Genomic DNA, 20,662 nt, shown 5'->3' on the forward strand with positions numbered 1-20,662 from the left:
CTCTGTAGCACACAGCGCGGCTGGCACCCAGCAGGGGCGGAGCTACCACTGGCTCCCTTCTCATCGGCATGGGAGGAAGTGATGTCCTCCCAAGAAGACTGGAGCAGGAGAAGGCAGAGAGGAGGGGGGCTGGGCAGAGCCATCTCCTCCAACTTCCAACTACATCAGGCAGCACTCTGGATCCCAGGTAAGCCACCCTCCTAAATCCACAAGTTAGGAAACAGGAGGGTGGCTAGAAAAGTGTATATTTTGACCAGCATGTGTGTTTGTGTGTGTCTGTCAGTGCGTGTATGTCTGTCAGTGTGTGTATGTGTGTGTCAGTGTGTCTGTGTGTGTGTATATCTGTCAGTGTGTCTGTGTATCTGTTTGTGTTTCAGTGTGTCTTTGTGTGTGTCTGTTTGTCTGTCAATATGTATGTGTGTGTATCTGTATGTCTGTCAGTGTGTATCTGTGTGTCTGTATGTCAGTGTGTGCATATATTTGTATGTCTGTCAGTGTGTCTGTATGTCAGTGTGTGTTTATCTGTATGTCTGTCAGTGTTTGTGTGTATCTGTATCTGTGTGTATCTGTGTGTCTGTCTATCTGAATGTGTATCAGTTTGTGTATATTTTGTATCTGTGTATCTGCATGTGTGTCAGTGTTGTATCTTCGTGTATATGTATCACAGTGTGTGTGGCAGTGCATGTGTATATGTGCATACATCTCAGCATTCAAATACCAACACTACACACGAATATACCCCTGCATGCAAACATCAACACTACATACAAAAAACCCCGGCATTCAAATGTCAATACTACATACAAACAGACCCCTGCATTCAAATGTCAACACTACATACAAATACACACCTGCATTCAAATGTCAACACTTCATACAAACACACCTCTGTATTAGACACCAAAATTATATATAAACACACCCCTGCATTCAAAACCAACACTACACATAAATGCATGCTTGCATTCAAACGCAAACACTACATACAAACACACCCCTGCAGTCACACAAACATACTCCATACAAACACATGCTTACATTCAAACATACAAATACTGCTCAGTGCAAAATACAATCCTGCAAGCATGGGGAATCGGTAGAGCCCCAGCTTTCAAAGCATTGTTGAAGTTGCACGACAGATGGGGATCTATCTTTTAGCCACCCTGTGAACATACACAGACATACATACACAGGCAGTCATACAGAGACATGCAGTCTGTATGTTCCTTTATGACTGTCTGTGTATGTGTGTCTTGTCTGTATGTCTCTGTATGAATGTCTGCGTATGTATGTCTCTATATATACATACAAATCAGGTGGAGTGCAAGGTGGACCTTGAATTCAGGTATCACAGACAGCTGAAAATATATAAAGAAAGACACAACCTAGTGCAATATAGTGTGGTACATGTGCATATGTAATAATCACATATACAGAGCCAATAACATTAGGCTCAAAGTGCAGGCTGGTGGGAATGTTAGGAGGGATCCCACTCCCTAGCTGAGCAGGATAAGGTGATATCCCAAAGATCTTCCACTCAGTAACGTCCCAGGGCATAGAATGGTGATAAAAATCTAATTTATTGGAACCTATGATTGTTGATCCGGATCTCCTTTAGCAGCCACGGGTGACTTCCGTCTCCTTCCTATGACGTGTTTCTCCGCCGTCCTCATTCTAATGATTTGCTTCCGGTTTCGATCTGCATTTGGAACGCACTTTACTGTCCACTTTATTGTCCACACAATGCGTTTAACTACCGAAAATAAGTAAGAGGCATGGGGAATCAACATATTAAAAAACATATTAGTCACAAATATGGGAGGAAATGTGTAATAATACTAAAATAATAATCTGTAAACATAAGATGGAATATATAAAGAAGACAGCAGGATAAAAAATAAGTAAATATAATAAGTGATAGTACGGTAAAACTTACTTAAATAAACATTAGATGAAATGGCGCAGTGTGTTGGGTGTGTTGTGTGTATGTGTGAAGGGTGCAGCATGTGTGTGAGGGGTGCAGTGTGTGTAAAAGAGGGGTGCAGTGTGTGTGTAAGAGGGGTGATGTGTGTGTGAGGGTGTTCTTATTAGTGTGAGTGCGCTGTGTGTGTCTGAGGGTGCTGTGTGTGTGTCTGAGTATGCGTGTCTGAGGGTGCTGTGTGTGTAAGGGTCCTGTTTGTGTGTGAGGGTGTTGTGTCTGAGAGCACTGTGTGTGTGCTATTAGTGTGAGTGTGCTGTGTGTGTGTGTGTGTGTAAGTGTGCTGTTAGTGTGAGTGTGCTGTGTGTGTGTGTGAGTGTGCTATTAGTATGAGTGTGCTGTTAGTGTGAGTGTGCTGTGTGAGTGAATATGTCTGGAGGGATTGTGTGTGTGAGGGGGCAAGATGAAAATATATTAAATGTTATTAGTTTTTTTTTTTATAAAAAAAATTAAACTTTATATCCCCCCTCCCTTCTTACCTTTAGCTTGGGAGGGGGCCGTGCTGCAGTCCCTGGTGGTCCTAGTGGTGAGTGAACTCTACCCTGCAGTTCCACTCTCGCGAGGTCTGAGCATTGCCGTGGTAACCGCAGCAACTCTCCGACCTCACGAGAGGAACCCGGCAGAGCTGCAGGGTAGAGCTCCACCGGGTCCTCCTCTCCCTGCCCAGCCAGTTGCAGATTTTTGATCTCCCCACCAGCCCACGAAGGCACACAGCAGGGCCGGCGCTCAGATAGCACGGGCCCTGTATGGGCCGGCCGGGGAGATCCTGTGATCTCCCCTTCCAGCCTCGGCCCATGGACATCGCGGCCCACTGCCCGATGGCCAGTGCGGGCCTGTCTATAAGTATGGTAACGACCATGGGGTGAAGTGAGGAGCGTGGGCAGCCTTCCAGAGATGATACCTCGGATTAGGTGTTTCTGCAGTGCATGAATGCTTGTGAGTACTAGGTGTTGCTAATCGATGCTGTTATATGAGACCCAGTCTCAAATAAAAAGTCTGGGGTTAGAAACCAAAAAACAAAAAAAACATACCATTATGGGTGGGGAGACATGGAGGTGGGGAGACACATTCCATGTATATGGAATGTAGTATGCGTGTATAGGATGCAGTTTGTGTGTATGGAATGTAGTTTGTGTATGTGAAATATAGTATGTTTATATGGGATGCAGTTTGTGTATAGGATGCAGTATGCGTGTATGTAGGATATAAGTCATGCCTTAAGGTGCATTGTGATATTTTTATATTTGCTAATCATTGTGAATTATTGGAAGTTCGTCACTGAGTCTTAAGCCATTGTTAATCTATGTCTGTTGATTCAGATATATCACTAAGATGCACTTTTTGATGAAGCATGACGACTTAATATTCTGAAAGAAGCTCTGGTCTTTGGAATGAGCAATGAGAGCACTCGTACATTCATACATGGAGTTGTCAGGATCGGGTCAGGGATCCAACACGCAGAGTACAAAGAGTAGCAGATACGTATACCGGTCCTTAGAATGGCCGGACTAAACGTAGAACTACGATAGAATGGTCAGAGACAAGCCGAGGTCGAGGGAACGAGAAGACAGGTAAACGAGAGACAAGCCGGGTCAAGGATAACAGAAAGACAGGAGAGTAAATACCAAAGCCGGGTCAGAACCAAAAGGCAAGAGAATAACAAAGCACTGTGTGACTAGGCAGACTAGAACCACGACAGGGCAATGAGTAAATGAGAGAGCCACTGTTAAGTATGCTGGTTAGGGAGAGAAGACACGCCTCCGGCGAGTCCTGATTCGTCTCCACAGATTTGAGTGACAGGGCGTTCCGGGTTGGCGTCATGACGTCGGCCTCTGGGCCTCCTGCTATAAAAGGAAGTGGCTCCCTCGCGGCCGGCGTTTGCAAGACCGGGTGAACCGCGAGGAACCGAGGAGACATGCCGTCCGGACGGATAAACTTCTAAGTCTCTACCTCTCTCAGAGGTAGAGGCTTCAGGTACCCTGACAGTACCCCCCCTCTCAGATACGCCCACCGGGCGGAAGGAGCCCGGGCGAGATGGAAAGCGGGAGTGAAATGCCCTGCGAAGGCGAGGAGCATGAACATCCTCTTGTGGTACCCAACTCCTCTCCTCAGGACCATAACCCTTCCAGTCAACCAAATATTGTACTCTCCCCCGGGAGACACGAGAATCAATAATGGAGTTAACCTCATACTCCTCCTGACCCTCCACCTGAACAGGGCGCGGAGGGGCGATTGTGGAGGAGAATCTGTTACAGATTAGAGGTTTCAGCAATGACACGTGAAAGGAGTTCGGGATGCGTAAAGTAGCTGGGAGAGCTAGACGATACGCCACTGGGTTAATTCGAGTCAAGATCCTGTAGGGGCCAATATAACGAGGAGCGAATTTCATGGAAGGAACTTTAAGGCGAATATTCCTAGTACTCAACCAAACTCTATCGCCTGGAACAAAATTCGGAGCCGCCCTTCTACGTTTGTCAGCATGTTTCTTAACCAGCATAGAATTGTGTAGAAGAATCTGTCGAGTCTGATCCCACAACTTCCTCAAATTGGCCACATGGACATCAACCGACGGCACTCCTTGGGAAGGAGAAACCGAGGGAAGAATAGATGGATGAAAGCCATAGTTCATGAAGAAGGGGCTTGAATGCGTAGAGTCACAAACGAGATTGTTGTGCGCAAGGAATCAAACCGACCCAATCGTCCTGGTGTTCGGAAACAAAACAACGTAAGTATTGCTCAATCTTCTGGTTGGTTCGTTCGGCAGCTCCGTTAGACTGAGGATGATAGGCGGACGAAAAATTCAATTTGATGCCCAATTGAGAACAGAATGATCTCCAAAAACGTGAAACAAATTGGGAGCCTCTATCAGAAGTGATCTCCGAAGGAATCCCATGCAAACGAAAAATCTCTTTAGCAAAGATCTCCGCCAATTCAGGAGAAGTCGGGAGTTTAGGCAAAGGTACGAAATGTGCCATCTTGGTAAACCTATCGACTACGGTGAGGATAACAGTGTGCCTTTTAGAAACAGGCAAATCCACAATAAAGTCCATTGCCACACAGGACCAAGGTTTGTCAGGAATTTCCAGGGGTTGTAGAAGGCCACAAGGAAGCGAATGCGGTAGTTTAGTTCTAGTACAGACCTCACAAACTCCGATAAAATCCTTAATATCCTTCCGTAACGAAGGCCACCAGAAATCCTTGGAGATCAAAGAATACGTCTTGCGAACACCCGGATGACCAGCCACCTTACTCTCGTGAAGACACTGTAAGAGCTCCAATTGGAGTTCAGGAGGAACGAAATGTCTGGAAGCCGGAGTCAGTCTAGGTGCCAGATGCTGCAAGCTCCTTATCTGATCAAGTAGCGGAGAATGGACTTTGAGAGTAGTGTTAGCGATAATGTTACACTTGGGTACTATAGAGGACAAAACCGGCTCAGACACGGCAGCAGGTTCATATTGGCGAGACAAGGCATCGGCTTTAGAATTCTTAGAACCTGGCCTATATGTGAGTACGTAGTTGAAGTGAGTGAGGAATATGGACCAACGAGCCTGTCTAGATGATAGTCGTTTAGCCTCTCCAATATAGGATAAGTTTTTATGATCTGTCAAAATAGTAACAGGATGCAAAGTACCCTCCAATAAATGTCTCCACTCCTTTAAGGCCATTATAACCGCTAGTAGTTCCCTGTCACCAATGTCATATCTGCTTTCAGTACCCGACAATTTTTTGGAAAAGTATCCACAAGGATGTAATGGTTTATCTACACCCAACCTTTGGGACAGGACGGCACCTATACCTGTCTCAGAAGCGTCAACTTCGAGTAGGAAAGGTAGTGTAGTATCAGGGTGAACTAAAATTGGTGCGGAAGCAAACAGCTCCTTGAGTGTCTTAAAAGCCAGAAGTGCTTCAGTAGACCAATTCTTAGTGTCAGCCCTTTGTTTGGTCATATTGGTGATGGGAGCAATGATAGAGGAGTATCCCTTAATGAAACGTCTGTAGTAATTGGAGAAACCAATAAATCTCTGGATAGCCTTGAGACCCTTAGGTAAAGGCCAATCTAATATGGATTGGAGCTTCTCCGGATCCATTTCAAACCCCTCCCCAGAAATCACATAACCAAGAAAGGTAGTTTGGGATTGGTCAAAGCTGCATTTCTCTAATTTGCAGTATAAGCCATGCTGAAGAAGTTTGCGTAAAACCCTTCTGACTTGTCCGTGGTGAGTTTCAATATCCCTGGAATGTATAAGTATATCATCAAGGTATACAATCACACAGTCATCTTGAAACTCCCTAAGAACCTCATTAATAAGGTCTTGAAATACCGCCGGGGCATTGCAGAGACCAAAAGGCATTACAGTATACTCATAGTGCCCATATCGAGAATTGAATGCAGTTTTCCACTCGTCTCCGTCGTGAATTCTCACCAAATTATAAGCACCTCTAAGGTCTAACTTAGTGAAAATCTTAGAACTTTTTTTTTTTTTTTAAATTCTTTATTTTTGTTGTGCATGTTTTAACAACTCGCGTGTGTTGCCACATCAGCAGTTACACGCAAAATCAAACATTTTCAAACATGGCAAGTAATATTTCTGCACATTTTTATAGATCTTATAATACCGAAGTGATATGCAAAGTGTGGGTCTGTTAGTATATAGCTCCGAAACATGGTCGATCTATTTGTGTTAACACTAGGAGGAGCAGGTAATAGTCGCTTAACGGCTAGGACATTGCAAGATATTAGATCTGAAACTGTTAGAGAGTAGTCACACATTTTTTGAACTATATTTGATCTATCTATGCTAATAATAGGAGGAGCAGGCAATAAACGCTTAACGGCTAGAACATTGCAAAATATAGGATAAATAATAAAAAATAAAAAAAAAAAAAAAAAAAAAAAAAATAAAAAAATAGTAAAGATTAATCACACATTTTTGAGTATGTTTGATCCAGCTGTGCTTATTATAGGAGGAGTAGGCAATAGTCGCTTAACGGCTGGCACATAGCAAAATATTAGATATAAAACTGTTAGAGAGTAGTCACACATGTTTTGAAATATGTTTGATCTATCTGTACTAATAATAGGAGGAGCAGGCAATAATCGCTTAACAGCTAGCACATTGCAAAATATAGGATAATAAAAAAAAAAAAAAGAAAACTATTAAAGATTAATCACACATTTTTAAGTATGTTTGATCCATCTGTGCTTATAATAAAAAATAAAATAAAAATATATATAAAAAAAAAAAAAAATATATTTAGACATGCAAACTAAGTGGTGTTAACAAGGTGAGTACAGTGTCTTTGGTGCTGTTCGACTCCATCAGCCGATGCCAGCTCTATGTGTTGGGCTTGCGAGCCGGGGTTGGAGGCAGGGTTGATGTCCCTGTGAGATTCCCACTCCGGTGGTCGCGGTGGAGCTTTTCCGGCCGTTACGTTTCTCAGTACCGATCCATGCTGTGGCTCGGTGGGCGCTGTTGCAGGCAATGTGTGAATTAATTTTCTGCTGGTCTGTGATTCCTGGAACCCCCGGCTGGTAATCAGGTTGGGCTCGTTTGCGGATCTCACTCCGGTGTATGCGGGCGTGAGCGCCGGTGTCCATAGAGCTTGGTGTCGTTTCCCGCCATAGTGGTCTCCGGCGTTGCCCTTGGAGTGCCCCTCTGGGGGCCCGTGGTGTGTTTCCACCTAACTGCCGTCTGGTTGCTGGGCGGATCCAAGCAGCTGCTTCTTTCCTCGCCAGCCGGTAGGTCTGTCTCCGGGTGTGGAGCTTTGACCAGAGGTGAGCACAGAGCCTATCGAAGAACTCTGTTACACTTTTGGGAGGCTTATGTAGTGTGCGCTGCAACTCAGGCCGTGCTTGTGCCGCCATCTTGTTTGGGCTTTGCTGGTCTCGTTTGGCTGTGAGCTTTGTCGCTGGATCATGCGATGTCGCTGGGGTGGTTGTTCCCAGCGTGGACCGGGATATCCCCCGCCGGTCCAAGGGGGGGGGTAGCAGGGCATTAGTGTTCCCTCGTGTGAGAGCAAGCCCCATGCCGGGGGATCGGCCGCCTCCCCCATGCCCTGGGCTCCGCTCCGTTTTAGGCCTCGTGGTCGGTTCGAGCTCCTCCGTGGCGTTTAGGCTCGAGATTGGTGTCATTCTGCTCTGTGTTGGGTCCCGGTTCACTTTCCGGGCAGCATGTGCCGTGGGTTTCATCGTTATGTTGTGTATGAGCTTTTATGTGCCCCCTGTTATAGGAGCCCTCAGATAACACGTCCGGCCATCTTGGGTATCAGGCCCCGCCCCCATCTTAGAACTTTTTAATCGATCAAAAAGCTCGGTGATCAAGGGAATCGGATATACATTTCTAATGGTTATCTTGTTAAGACCTCGGTAGTCAATGCAGGGTCTTAAAGAACCATCCTTCTTTTTAACAAAAAAAAATCCAGCCCCAGCAGGGGAGGAGGATCTTCTAATGAACCCCTTGTCTAGGTTTTCACGAATATACTCCTCTAGAACTAAGTTTTCATTCGTAGACAAAGGGTATACATGACCCCTGGGGGGCATAGTACCAGAAAGTAAATTAATTTTGCAATCAAAAGGCCTATGTGGTGGTAAGGTATCAGCCTTTCCTTTGTCAAATACTGCCTTTAAATCTTGATACAAGGACGGTATCTGTACTTTGGTAGAGTCGGTAGCGTTATTAAGTGCGTTGACACTACAAAGAGGTGACACTTTCTTTAAACAATTCTCTTGACAATCCTGACCCCACGAAACTATTTCCCCTGATCTCCAATCTATAACGGGGTTATGTCTCTTAAGCCAGGAGTATCCCAGGACTATGGGAACAGAAGGAGATGAAATGAGTAGTAGGGATATTTCCTCCTTGTGTAGAATACCAGTAGTTAAGTTAAGAGGTGTGGTCTCCCGGAAAATCACAGGCTCAACTAAAGGTCTACCATCAATGGCCTCAACAGCCAAAGGTGTCCTCCTTAACTGGGATGGGATAGTGTGTTTGGTGAGAAAGTCTTGGTCGATAAAACTCTCAGCAGCGCCGGAGTCTATCAATGCCATAGTCTCTAAAGTTCCCTTTTCCCAAGTTAAAGAGACCGGTAATAGGAGTCTATGTTCTTTGTAGTTATGAGTAGAGGACAAAATTGAAACACCCAAGGTCTGTCCTCTAGAGAAACTTAGGTGCGAGCGTTTCCCGGACGACTGGGACAGCTCAAACGTACATGACCTCTGGCTCCACAATACATACATAGTCCCTCCCTTCTCCTGTACTGTCTCTCCTCCTCTGATAGACGAGTAAGGCCTAACTGCATAGGTTCTGAAACCTGTGGAGTCTGGGTTTCAGAAATTTGAAATAATGGTGCTAGTCTAAAGGAAGATTTACCGGTTCTATCTCGAGTATTCTGCCTCTCCCTTAGACGTTCGTCAATACGAGAGATAAAGGAAATTAAGTCTTCCAGGTTCTCGGGAAGCTCTCTTGTCGCTACCTCATCAAGTATTACATCGGATAATCCATTTAAAAATACGTCTATATAGGCCTGTTCATTCCACTTTACCTCTGCCGCCAAAGACCTGAACTCTAGTGCGTAATCCACAAGTGTTTGGTTGTCTTGTCTAAGGCGCAACAGTAATCTGGCTGCATTGACCCTCCTGCCAGGAGGATCAAAAGTTCTTTTAAAAGCAGCTACAAAGGCATTATAGTTATAGACTAATGGATTATCATTCTCCCACAACGGATTAGCCCATCTCAGAGCTTTCTCAATGAGTAAGGTAATAATAAATCCCACTTTTGCCCTATCAGTAGGGTAGGAACGGGGCTGTAGCTCGAAATGGATACTGATCTGGTTCAAAAACCCACGACACCTCTCAGGAGAACCAGCATAACGTACAGGTGGGGTAACTCGGGAAGAAGCACCTACAGTAGCTACCTCTAGCCCTGAACCCACAGAGGAAGCAGACGTATTACGCATCTCCTCAGGTGGATTAATAGGACGTGATAGCAGCGCCTGTAGTGCTAGAGCCATCTGATCCATCCTATGATCCATGGCGTCAAACCTAGGATCAGGAGAACCAAGCTGACAATTTGTACCTGCAGGATCCATGGCCCTGTCGTAATGTCAGGATCGGGTCAGGGATCCAACACGCAGAGTACAAAGAGTAGCAGATACGTATACCGGTCCTTAGAATGGCCGGACTAAACGTAGAACTACGATAGAATGGTCAGAGACAAGCCGAGGTCGAGGGAACGAGAAGACAGGTAAACGAGAGACAAGCCGGGTCAAGGATAACAGAAAGACAGGAGAGTAAATACCAAAGCCGGGTCAGAACCAAAAGGCAAGAGAATAACAAAGCACTGTGTGACTAGGCAGACTAGAACCACGACAGGGCAATGAGTAAATGAGAGAGCCACTGTTAAGTATGCTGGTTAGGGAGAGAAGACACGCCTCCGGCGAGTCCTGATTCGTCTCCACAGATTTGAGTGACAGGGCGTTCCGGGTTGGCGTCATGACGTCGGCCTCTGGGCCTCCTGCTATAAAAGGAAGTGGCTCCCTCGCGGCCGGCGTTTGCAAGACCGGGTGAACCGCGAGGAACCGAGGAGACATGCCGTCCGGACGGATAAACTTCTAAGTCTCTACCTCTCTCAGAGGTAGAGGCTTCAGGTACCCTGACAGGAGTATACTAAAAGTGCGAGGCCAAATGCATGGAGTGCATTGACTGAGTGTGTGAGGTTAATTGTATGTGTGGTGTGTACTGATTGATTGTGTGAGGTGAAATGTATGTATGGAGTGTACTGACTGAGTGTGTGAGGTGAAATGTATGTGTGGTGTGTACTGAGTTTGTGAGGTGAAATATATGTGTGGTGTGTACTGAGTGTGTGAGGGGAAATGATTGTATGGAGTGTACTGACTGAGTGTGTGAGGTGAAATTAATGTATGGAGTGTACTGACTGAGTGTGAGGATGATAAGAATCTATGGTTTTGAATGTGTGTGAGGGAGAATTCCTGTGTGTGCTAATTCACTAAGTGCCTGGGGTTGTATCATGGTTCTAGTGGAAACCCAGTTCACTTACTATTTTTGCAGAAGGAACTGAGTTCCTAGAATTCTTACAGTGAATGGAGGAGGACTGATTACAGTACAGAATCATTTATACAGAGCATGTGACATCTTAAACTGGCAGAGAAACAATGTAAGAAATGCTCTACCTGCATTTTCTCCCAGTTCCCAGTCTGTACTTTGAGCACTCTGTCTCACATTAATGAGGAGACTTGAAGGATCATTGTTAGGGGGTTATTAAACTCTAACAGAATGCCACTAAGGCTCAAAATGTAAGTGTGAGGGTGGATGGTTAAAGGTGGAATGATGCAAATAATAAATGGGAAAGGTTGCAAACTTGAGGAGTTCCCATAAGACTGGGATGTCCAACATGCGACCCACCGGACATGAAGGTGCAGCCTGTGTGAGATCTTCCAACTGCTGACTTCCAACTGCTGACCGCACGTGACGTGTTAAACTTGAAGCAGCGTCAGGGACACAGAGCGACGCAGAAAGTGTAGCGTGCATAACTCTTCCCCTACCCTGTGTGTGAAGTCACGCACAGGGGTCCGAGGGAAGTAAGTCAGGAGCGCACAACGATTAACCCGGTATTAACAGGCATTACACAGCTACAAGGCCATATTTTATCTCAGTGAAAAATGGGTGCAGCCAACGCACACAAACATTTTTGATGAAGTGTCCAACTGCCGGGAAAAATCCTGGACACTCCTGCCATAAGACTTGAACCCTGGGTAGAGTTCATTTATAGGGGTGTAGTATATGTATGGATGGATGTGTACTGATTGTGGGAGGTGGAATGGTTGTATGAGAGTGAACTGTATGTGGGATAATAAAATGTATGCATGGGTGCACTCTATGGGGATATTTATATATATATATATATATATATATATACACATCGTAGTAGCTTGCACTCCAAGAAGACTTTTGTAGTGCCCGGTGCTGGTTGTGGCAAAGGTAGATATGCGTGTAGAAACAATCGCACTCCTGGGACTTGGTTGAAGAAGTAAAATTTAGCCTTTATTTATTCCATATAAAATATCAATGTTTCAGCTCCAACATGGAGCTTTCATCAGGACAGGTAACACCCTCTAAGGTAGGCCCACTTTTATTACAGGCCTACTGCTTTGTCGGTTCCAGCACACCACAACCGACTGGTCCTAACTCATTAATGTTATGGTTATTATATGCTAGATTTCTGTATACAACTATATTGCCCCGACTACAAATATATATATATATTTATATATATATATTTGTGCTTTGTGTATGTTGTGAAATGTAAGGACGGTATACTCTGTACAGGAATGTGCAGTGTGTGTGTATTGGGGTGTACTGAGTGCTTGAGACAGCAATGTATGTATTGGGGTATAATGGTGTATGGAGTGTGCATTGTGTGTATTTAGAGTGTAATTGGAAGGGAATACTCTGTATGTGGGACTGGAGGGTGTATCTTTGTTAATCTTTTGTGCAATGTCGTTTTTTAGGGAATGTATGTCTTGCCTGTGTTAGTATGTGCGGTATGTGCAATATGTGTGTGCGGGAAGTGTCATAATGTTTATAGTTTATCCTTGGTATGGGCACGGTTTATAGGGGATGTGTAAACAATGTATATTCACAGAAGTGGGATAGTGTTTGACACAGTATGCTGGAATATTACACAGAATCTGACAGAGGGGAACACTTGTAATCTGATAAACATGGACACTTATTGTTTTTCGGGTGTTATTTTACAAGATATGTATTGTACATGAACAAAGTATTTAATGTATGGAGAGTGTATATGGCATGTGCAGTAGTGTAAAGTGTTTTATTTTTTAATCAGTGAATTGCAGTGAAGTAAAACCCAAATTTTCAAAATGTAATGTCAAAATAACCGTGATGGGGAAATGACCCAGACATTCCGAGGGCAGTCTATTGGTTTTTATTTCCGATCAGTTGACTGTTTAGTGAATAAGCCTTGTCACATGTCTTGTATGTGGAAAAACATGTTTTTGTTCTGTGTCCGGTTACTGGAAATATTTGTCCATGTTTACACACGACTAGGATTGGGCAAGGAAAACGCACAAACAGCTGACTTCTGTCTGTTAACCAGGCAGTCTACAAGCAGATATACATATGTAACTTACAAAGAAAATGACAGTATATTTCTTTCCCAAATTTTTTTATAAATAGATTTAAAAAAACAAACATTTTGTTATTAGAGATTTTACGTACTAATAGAAAGAAAATAAATGTTAACGAGTAATAAATACTATATATAAATAATAGATACTTTGTGGCAATACATTGCTTTGATGGAGGGGAAACAGAAAAAAAATTGAGATTTAGCTGCCTTTTTTTTCCTGAAAAGTGGTTAAAAATGTAAAAGGCGTGGTTTTGTTGGTGATTTTGCCACTTTTAGTACTTTGCACAGCTTTTTATACCACAACAACATACCTCCTAACACCAGGACAGGAGTTTGGCAGCTTAAAGCCAACCCTGAATGGCTAAATAGGAGCCCAATAATCCTTGTTTTACTTAAAACCGTCAATAAAAAAATTATATATATATATATATATAAAAAAAATATATAGGGCCGGATTCTGGACATTGGTGTACCCATGGCTCCCCCACCCCCCACGGTTTTTCACTATGCAGACTGCCAGGTGCAAAGGACAATGACTGACAGGGAGCTAAGAGGGTGGCACGCAGTTCCAGGATAATAAAAAAATGAAAAAGTGGATTTCTAGGTTTAATTTTATTTTTCAGACTTCACGTATCTGTTACATTTTGAATATAAGTAAAAAAAAAATAATATAAAAAATCCGATATCTATTCACTATTTTTCACAATGATGCAGATTCATTGTTTTTTTGTTTTTTTTATTGTGAAAGCACAAATGTGAAATATAATTAATTAGCATTTTTGTCACACTCCGTTCAGAAGTTAAAAATATTTTTTAGGTTATAGCACTACAATAATCTTTCCTAAATGGGTGCATTCATTTTTTATGGCATAGATGTGATGTGATATAGAATATATATAAATAAAAATTATCAGTTAGACCTAACAAAGAGAACTATGAATAAATGTGTGTATTTTGTTTATAAAAGAAACCGTCACCTTGAAACCATTGATTGTTTTCTTCTTGTTTTTTTTTTTTCCCATGATGCCATTGAATCAAACAGAATTGTGGAAATAAAATTAATTTGCATTGAATGCCAGGCTGGGCCTAAACCTGCGACTTACATTAAAAAAAATAATTAATCTGCCAGTAACATCATAATGTGTCCTTAATTCCCAAATTACATGTTTCATTAATAGCAGCCCAATAACTTCAATCACTAATGGAAAACTGTGACTTAGTCACATTATATATCCATCTTCTCATGGTTATATAACTGATAAACTGACACTTTGCATTTAAAGTTGAATAAACTTGGCTTCCGTGCTTGTAATAAAATATTTAAAATTATTTTACCATTATATTATAATCCACGCAAGCGGCAAATTAAGAATAATATTCCATTATATAATAAGAGCAAATTCTCATTTTTTTTTTTTTTCGGAGGAGAATGGTTTTATGTGGTTTTGTAAAATGTGGATTAGTAACATTTGTAGCTTGCATTGCGTGTCTGTTCTCCCACTCTATTTTGTTTTATTTATAAATAAATAAGGATTTTTTTGTACCTCGTTGAGGATTACTTCCTGAATTAAACAGGAAAATATAGACAAAATAGCTTAATTTTTAAAAAAAAAATTCTAACTCTGCTAGATTTAAAAAAAAAAAAAAAAATGTATTGCCTAGATTTTGCAAACGTGTTAACTACAATTCACTGCTTGCCGATTCAACCCCATTAGAGTGCGTGTGTGTGTGTGTGCGCGTGTGCATGTGCCAAGGTCACATGAACTGTGTGTCAAACATTCCTCAGGTATACAGAGCGTGTAGAATCAAATGACTTGCATCTGCGGCCCAGCATTAACCCCTGCCGAGCCGGAGCCTAGGGGATGTGCAGCCTTAATGACATCTCAGTGAGCTCTTCTCAGAGCAGGTGCCTCGCCGCCTCTTGTTTCTGTAAATCAAAACTGCTTTGTTCATTTTACTTATTTATTTTTATTTATTTATTTATATTACTTGCACATCTTCGCCATCATTCATACTGTGCTGTGGTATATGCTGCCTCTCTATAAATAAAAATAAGGAGAACATTCGTACAGGATATCCTGTGACAGTGGTAGCAGCAATAAAGCTCTCTGTGCAGGCTTTTGACAGGCAAATAGTCCGTGCAGAGTGAATATATTGAGAATCTGATTGTACAGCTTTATGGAATAGGTCGGTGCCTTGCAGGTGAGATTGCGTAAAGATCTAGCTTGGGGGGAGATGTGCCAGGGTGTGCGTGTGATTTGGGGTGGTAATAGGTACATAAGGAAGTTTGCGTTAATACCCAGCAGGTCTCTGTACTAAGTGAAGTTTATAGGAAGACCTTGGTATTGGATTATTGGATAGTGTGATACTGATAGTCTGTTACTCTCTGTAAGTGAATGGCTTACTGAAGAATAGGTCTCTGGAAGTGAACGCGTTAATGAGTAAAGGAATTAACGAGAGTGAATGGGTTAAGAAAGTGAATGAGTTAATAGACTAAAAGTAGTCGATGAGTTAATATGAGACTGAAAAGTCTACCCGGTCTTTGGCATTGAACAACTTTGTTCTCACATTTCTCTGGCAGTTTGTGGGTTAACAGCGGTCCGGTGTTCAATTAAATGTTATTTGAGTAACCTCCTGTCTCTCTTTCTCTGCAGTGTCAAGATGGAAGAGACTCAGATATATAACCAGCGGCTGCATGGAATCACAGTAGGTATCACTGTAACACTGCTCCAAAGAGCTTACAATCTAATAGACTAGCTTTACAGACAGAACCACCAATGAAATGGATTAATGCATTTAATTTGCAGGTGGACAGAAATAAAAAACAGTTAGAGGAAGCTACACTAGCGGAACTACTAGGGGAGATTCTGGCCTTTGGGCTTACACTCTAAAAAAAAAAAAAAATCTAAATATATACTTTGGAGATGTTTGCGCAACTTCCAACTGGACAAGAATGCAGGGAATAAAAACATTATATATTTCAGAAAGGTAAAGATGTAATGCTCAGAAATAGGAGCCTCCAGGAATAGGGCATCGGGTCTGAAGAGCTTGCACTCTAATACATAGAGGGGGAATATTCTGAGCTACACTTCTAATACTCTAATATAGTGAGAAACAATGGGAGAAAGGAAGCCTAACCTGCACAGCTTGCACTCTAATACACAAATCGACTCAAAATTATTGCTGTTTCTGTTATAGGAAAAGCGCGGGATCCTCATTCAGGTGGAAAATATACAGCGGGAACTGGAACAACAGAGACTTAAACTGCTGCAACTTAAGGTAAAATCTAAATACCCCTTTACATTTTCCTTTATTAACATATCATGTATTTTCACTGTAAAGCCCTACTTTACCTCTGTCATATGATGGTGAGAATCCCAGCACCGTGAAAAATATGCGAAATGCGTCAGGCTGAACTTTAATGAATACTATACTTCACTTACAGAGTATTTACCTATCCAGGAATTGTGGGAAAACTGTCTCTGAAATTGATATTTTTAATTTTTATGTTTTTTGTAGTCCGTTGACAAAAGCACAAACAGGTATATATACATGTCACATTGAAACAAAGAAGTGGTAAAAGATAACGTACATCATATGTGGTCATGTCTGCAGAATTTTGTAAATTTGAACAGATTAATGAACCTTAACCACATAGGAAGTAAAAAACAAAATAACTTGTCTCAGGCATATTCATACTTTTAGTAAACCACCAAGTTAAGCTAGTCTAAAACAAGAGGTACTTCCAGCTTCTTAGACGTCTTCTAAACGACGCTGGACGTCCTTGCGCTATGCATGAGGACCTCCAGCGTCGCCGGAATCCCCATAGGAAAGCCTTGAATAACGCTTTCCTATGGGGAGGTCTAATGCGCGTACGGCCATTGCGCATTAGGTCTTGCTGGTGGGGGAGGAGTGTGGGCAGACCCTGACCCAGCGCCGAGGGACATCGGCGCTGGATTCTGGTAAGTGTATGAAGGGGTTTTCACCCCTTTTGCGACGTGGGATGGGGGGCACTGCAGGAGCCTATAGTGCCAGGAAAACGGGTTTGTTTTCCTGGCACTAGAGAATCCCTTTAAAATACATCAGTGCTAATGCAAACACAATCGAAAAGGTGTACATTTTGTGCCCTGATTGTTGGATATATATGCACATTAACTAATATGATTTTTAAAAGTCAATCGTAATGGGGAACTTAGAAGTTGATACTCAGCAATATACCATAACTCCAAACATTTCAAATTGACAAAGTGGGATACATTTTAGGGGTGTGAGTGCGGGTGTGCCCAGGGGCGGAGCAGTTCTGAGAAATATTAGGTGACTTAATGATTTATACAACTAAAATGTAATTTAGAACAATGTATCTTATTTACACAGACTGATTTCTAAACACATTTATTGTAGTTTAAAGACACATTACTGGGAGTATTATTGTTGTGGAGCTCTGTTATACACACAGACACATTACTGGGAGTATTATTACTGTGGAGCTCTGTTATACACTCAGACACATTACTGGGAGTATTATTGCTGTGGAGCTCTGTTATACACTCAGACACATTACTGGGAGTATTATTTCTGTGGAGCTCTGTTATACACTCAGACACATTACTGGGAGTATTTTTTCTGTGGAGCTCTGTTATACACGCAGACACATTACTGGGAGTATTATTGCTGTGGAGCTCTGTTATACACTCAGACACATTACTGGGAGTATTATTGCTGTGGAGCTCTGTTATACACTCAGACACATTACTGGGAGTATTATTGCTGTGGAGCTCTGTTATACACGCAGACACATTACCGGGGGTATTATTGCTGTGGAGCTCTGTTATACACTCAGACACATTACTGGGAGTATTATTGCTGTGGAGCTCTGTTATACACTCAGACACATTACTGGGAGTATTATTGCTGTGGAGCTCTGTTATACACTCAGACACATTACTGGGAGTATCATTGCTGTGGAGCTCTGTTATACACTCAGACACATTACTGGGAGTATCATTGCTGTGGAGCTCTGTTATACACTCAGACACATTACTGGGAGTATCATTGCTGTGGAGCTCTGTTATACACACAGACACATTACTGGGAGTATTATTGCTGTGGAGCTCTGTTATACGCTCAGACACATTACTGGGAGTATCATTGCTGTGGAGCTCTGTTATACACACAGACACATTACTGGGAGTATTATTGCTGTGGCGCTCTGTTATACACTCAGACACATTACTGGGAGTATTATTGCTGTGGAGCTCTGTTATACACTCAGACACACAGACAATATGGAGCTCCTAGAAAGGAGGGACAAAGGAGGGACAATAGGATACAAAAAAGAGGGACAGGGGGATTTGAGTCCAAAATAGGTACTGTCCCTTCTAAATAGGGGCATTTGGTAGATATAGTGTAGTGTAATCTTTCTTATAAAGGAACACTCCTTTAAAAATGTAATTGTTTTTCTGAAGTTGGTGCAGGGGATGTTCAAAGATAATTAAGGTATATAAAATAGTAGGCCCTGTCTGGAATGGGGGATACACGCCTTTAAAGTATGCAGTGTTTTGGAGAGTGTAATGGGTAAATATGCATGTTACTGGGCCGAGGTTCACACCAATCCTCTGTCTGAACAAGGCTGCACACCGACTAAAACATGGGGAATTCCCAGGTATGAGAGTAAATAGCACACAGGGCTTTCTGGTGCCATCGATCAGACAAAATAAATATAATAAAGTTTTTACTTGGTCTATGTATTATATTTCTGTAAACATTGTTTTGATGACAGAGACCCCCTTGATATTAACCTGTCAATCACTATTCCTCTCACAGAGGAAATCCCTTCGAGATCGATGGCTGATGGAAGGACTGGGATCAGCCCAAGAGGCAGAAAATGAGAGTCCGCTGACCCAGACAGAGGGTAAAATACATCAACTGGAGCAGGAACTAGAGGGGTAAGAGTTATACGTAGTGTAAAAAGATATGGATGTCAGATCCACAGCAAAATATTTTTGGTTCCCTGTGTACCCAGGTACTCGTCGTCATGGTAACTGGAAATGGCCACACAGGTATACTTCTATATAAGCCCTCATGTGACTTTATTTCCATTGAGAGTTAAGCCTATGACTAGTTGCTGTACACTCTAAAGGCCTCCCCTGTGTCTTTATTTCCATTATGATTGAGGGTTAGGCCTATGACTAGTTGCTGTTAACGCTAAAGGCCTCTCTTGTGTCTTTATTTCCATTAAGATTGAGAGTTGGGCCTATGAAAAACAGACTTTTAGAAAAACAGACTTTTCTAAAATTAGAATATGTGTAAAGGAGTCATTATCAGACTGGAGCAATCTAAATGGAGTCCAAGAGAAATGGGATTATTTAAAAGTTGCACTACGAAAGGCAACAGAAAATTGCATTAGGCTTGTCAGTAAAAGCAAAAAATTCAAGAAGCCTCCGCAGGTACTCCGCAGATGTGGCCAAAATAGTAAAAAACAAAATGTTAGCATTTAGTAATTATAAAAAAAACCCAGAGTGAGGAAGACAGAATGATCTATAAGATTAGACAGAAAGAGGCTAAACAAGATAAAAAGAGCTTCCAAATCACACACAAAAGAGAAAATAGCACAGTCAGTAAAAAAAGGGGGACAAAACTTTTTTTTAGATACATAAATGAGAAAAGAAAAGTAAAACAAGGATTAGTTAGATTAAAAACAAAAGAAGGAAGGTATGTGGAAGAGGATAAAGGTGTAGCTGACTGCCTCAATGAATATTTTTGTTCGGTATTTACAGATGAGTGAGATTACACGTGAGTTTACAGAGGAAGAGGTTCTGTTTCGACTGTCAAAAGTAAACACAAATAAGTCAATGGGACCTGATGGAATACACCCAAAGCTATTAAAAGAGCTTAGTGGTGTACTAAAACCATTAACAGATTTTTTTAACCAATCATTGATAACAGGAGTAGTCCCAGAAGATTGGAAGTTAGGGAATGTTGTGCCCATTCACAAGAAAGGTAATAGGGATGAGTCGGGCAACTATAGGCCAGTAAGCCTTACTTCAGTAGTGGGGAAAGTGATGGAAACCATGTTAAAGGATAGGATTGTTGAACATCTACAAACACATGGATTTCAAGATCAGAGACAATATGGGTTTACTGCAGGGAGATCATGCCAAACTAATCTTATAGAATTTTTTGATTGGGTAACTAAAATTATAGATCAGGGTGGTGCAGTAGACATTGCTTACCTAGATTTCAGTAAGGCTTTTGACACTGTTGCACATAGAAGGCTTATCAATAAACTGTAATCTTTAAGTTTGGATTCCAATATTGTTGAATGGGTAAGGCAGTGGCTGAGTGACAGGCAACAGAGGGTTGTAGTCAATGGAGTATATTAAAAGCTTGGGCTTGTCACCAGTGGGGTACCTCAGGGATCTGTACTTCTCTTTAATATTTTTATTAGTGATATTGCAGAAGGTCTTGATGGTAAGGTGTGTATTTTTGCTGATGATACTAAGATATTTAACAGGGT

The 20,662-nt window shown here is 42.1% G+C and overlaps 1 protein-coding gene across 1 annotated transcript in view; it reads left to right on the plus strand.

Moving 5' to 3' along the window:
• Positions 1-20,662, plus strand: part of PALM3 (paralemmin 3) — a 45,138-nt gene that overhangs the window by 13,793 nt on the left and 10,683 nt on the right. Inside the window, exons 2-4 of the mRNA XM_063449608.1 lie at positions 15,800-15,852; positions 16,345-16,425; positions 18,970-19,091. Coding sequence (XP_063305678.1) covers positions 15,808-15,852; positions 16,345-16,425; positions 18,970-19,091 — 248 coding nt within the window. The 5' untranslated portion in view covers positions 15,800-15,807. The remainder of the gene's footprint in view (positions 1-15,799; positions 15,853-16,344; positions 16,426-18,969; positions 19,092-20,662) is intronic.

This window comes from Pelobates fuscus, chromosome 3, assembly GCF_036172605.1.
Source record: "Pelobates fuscus isolate aPelFus1 chromosome 3, aPelFus1.pri, whole genome shotgun sequence".
Classification (NCBI taxonomy): Eukaryota; Metazoa; Chordata; class Amphibia; order Anura; family Pelobatidae; genus Pelobates; species Pelobates fuscus.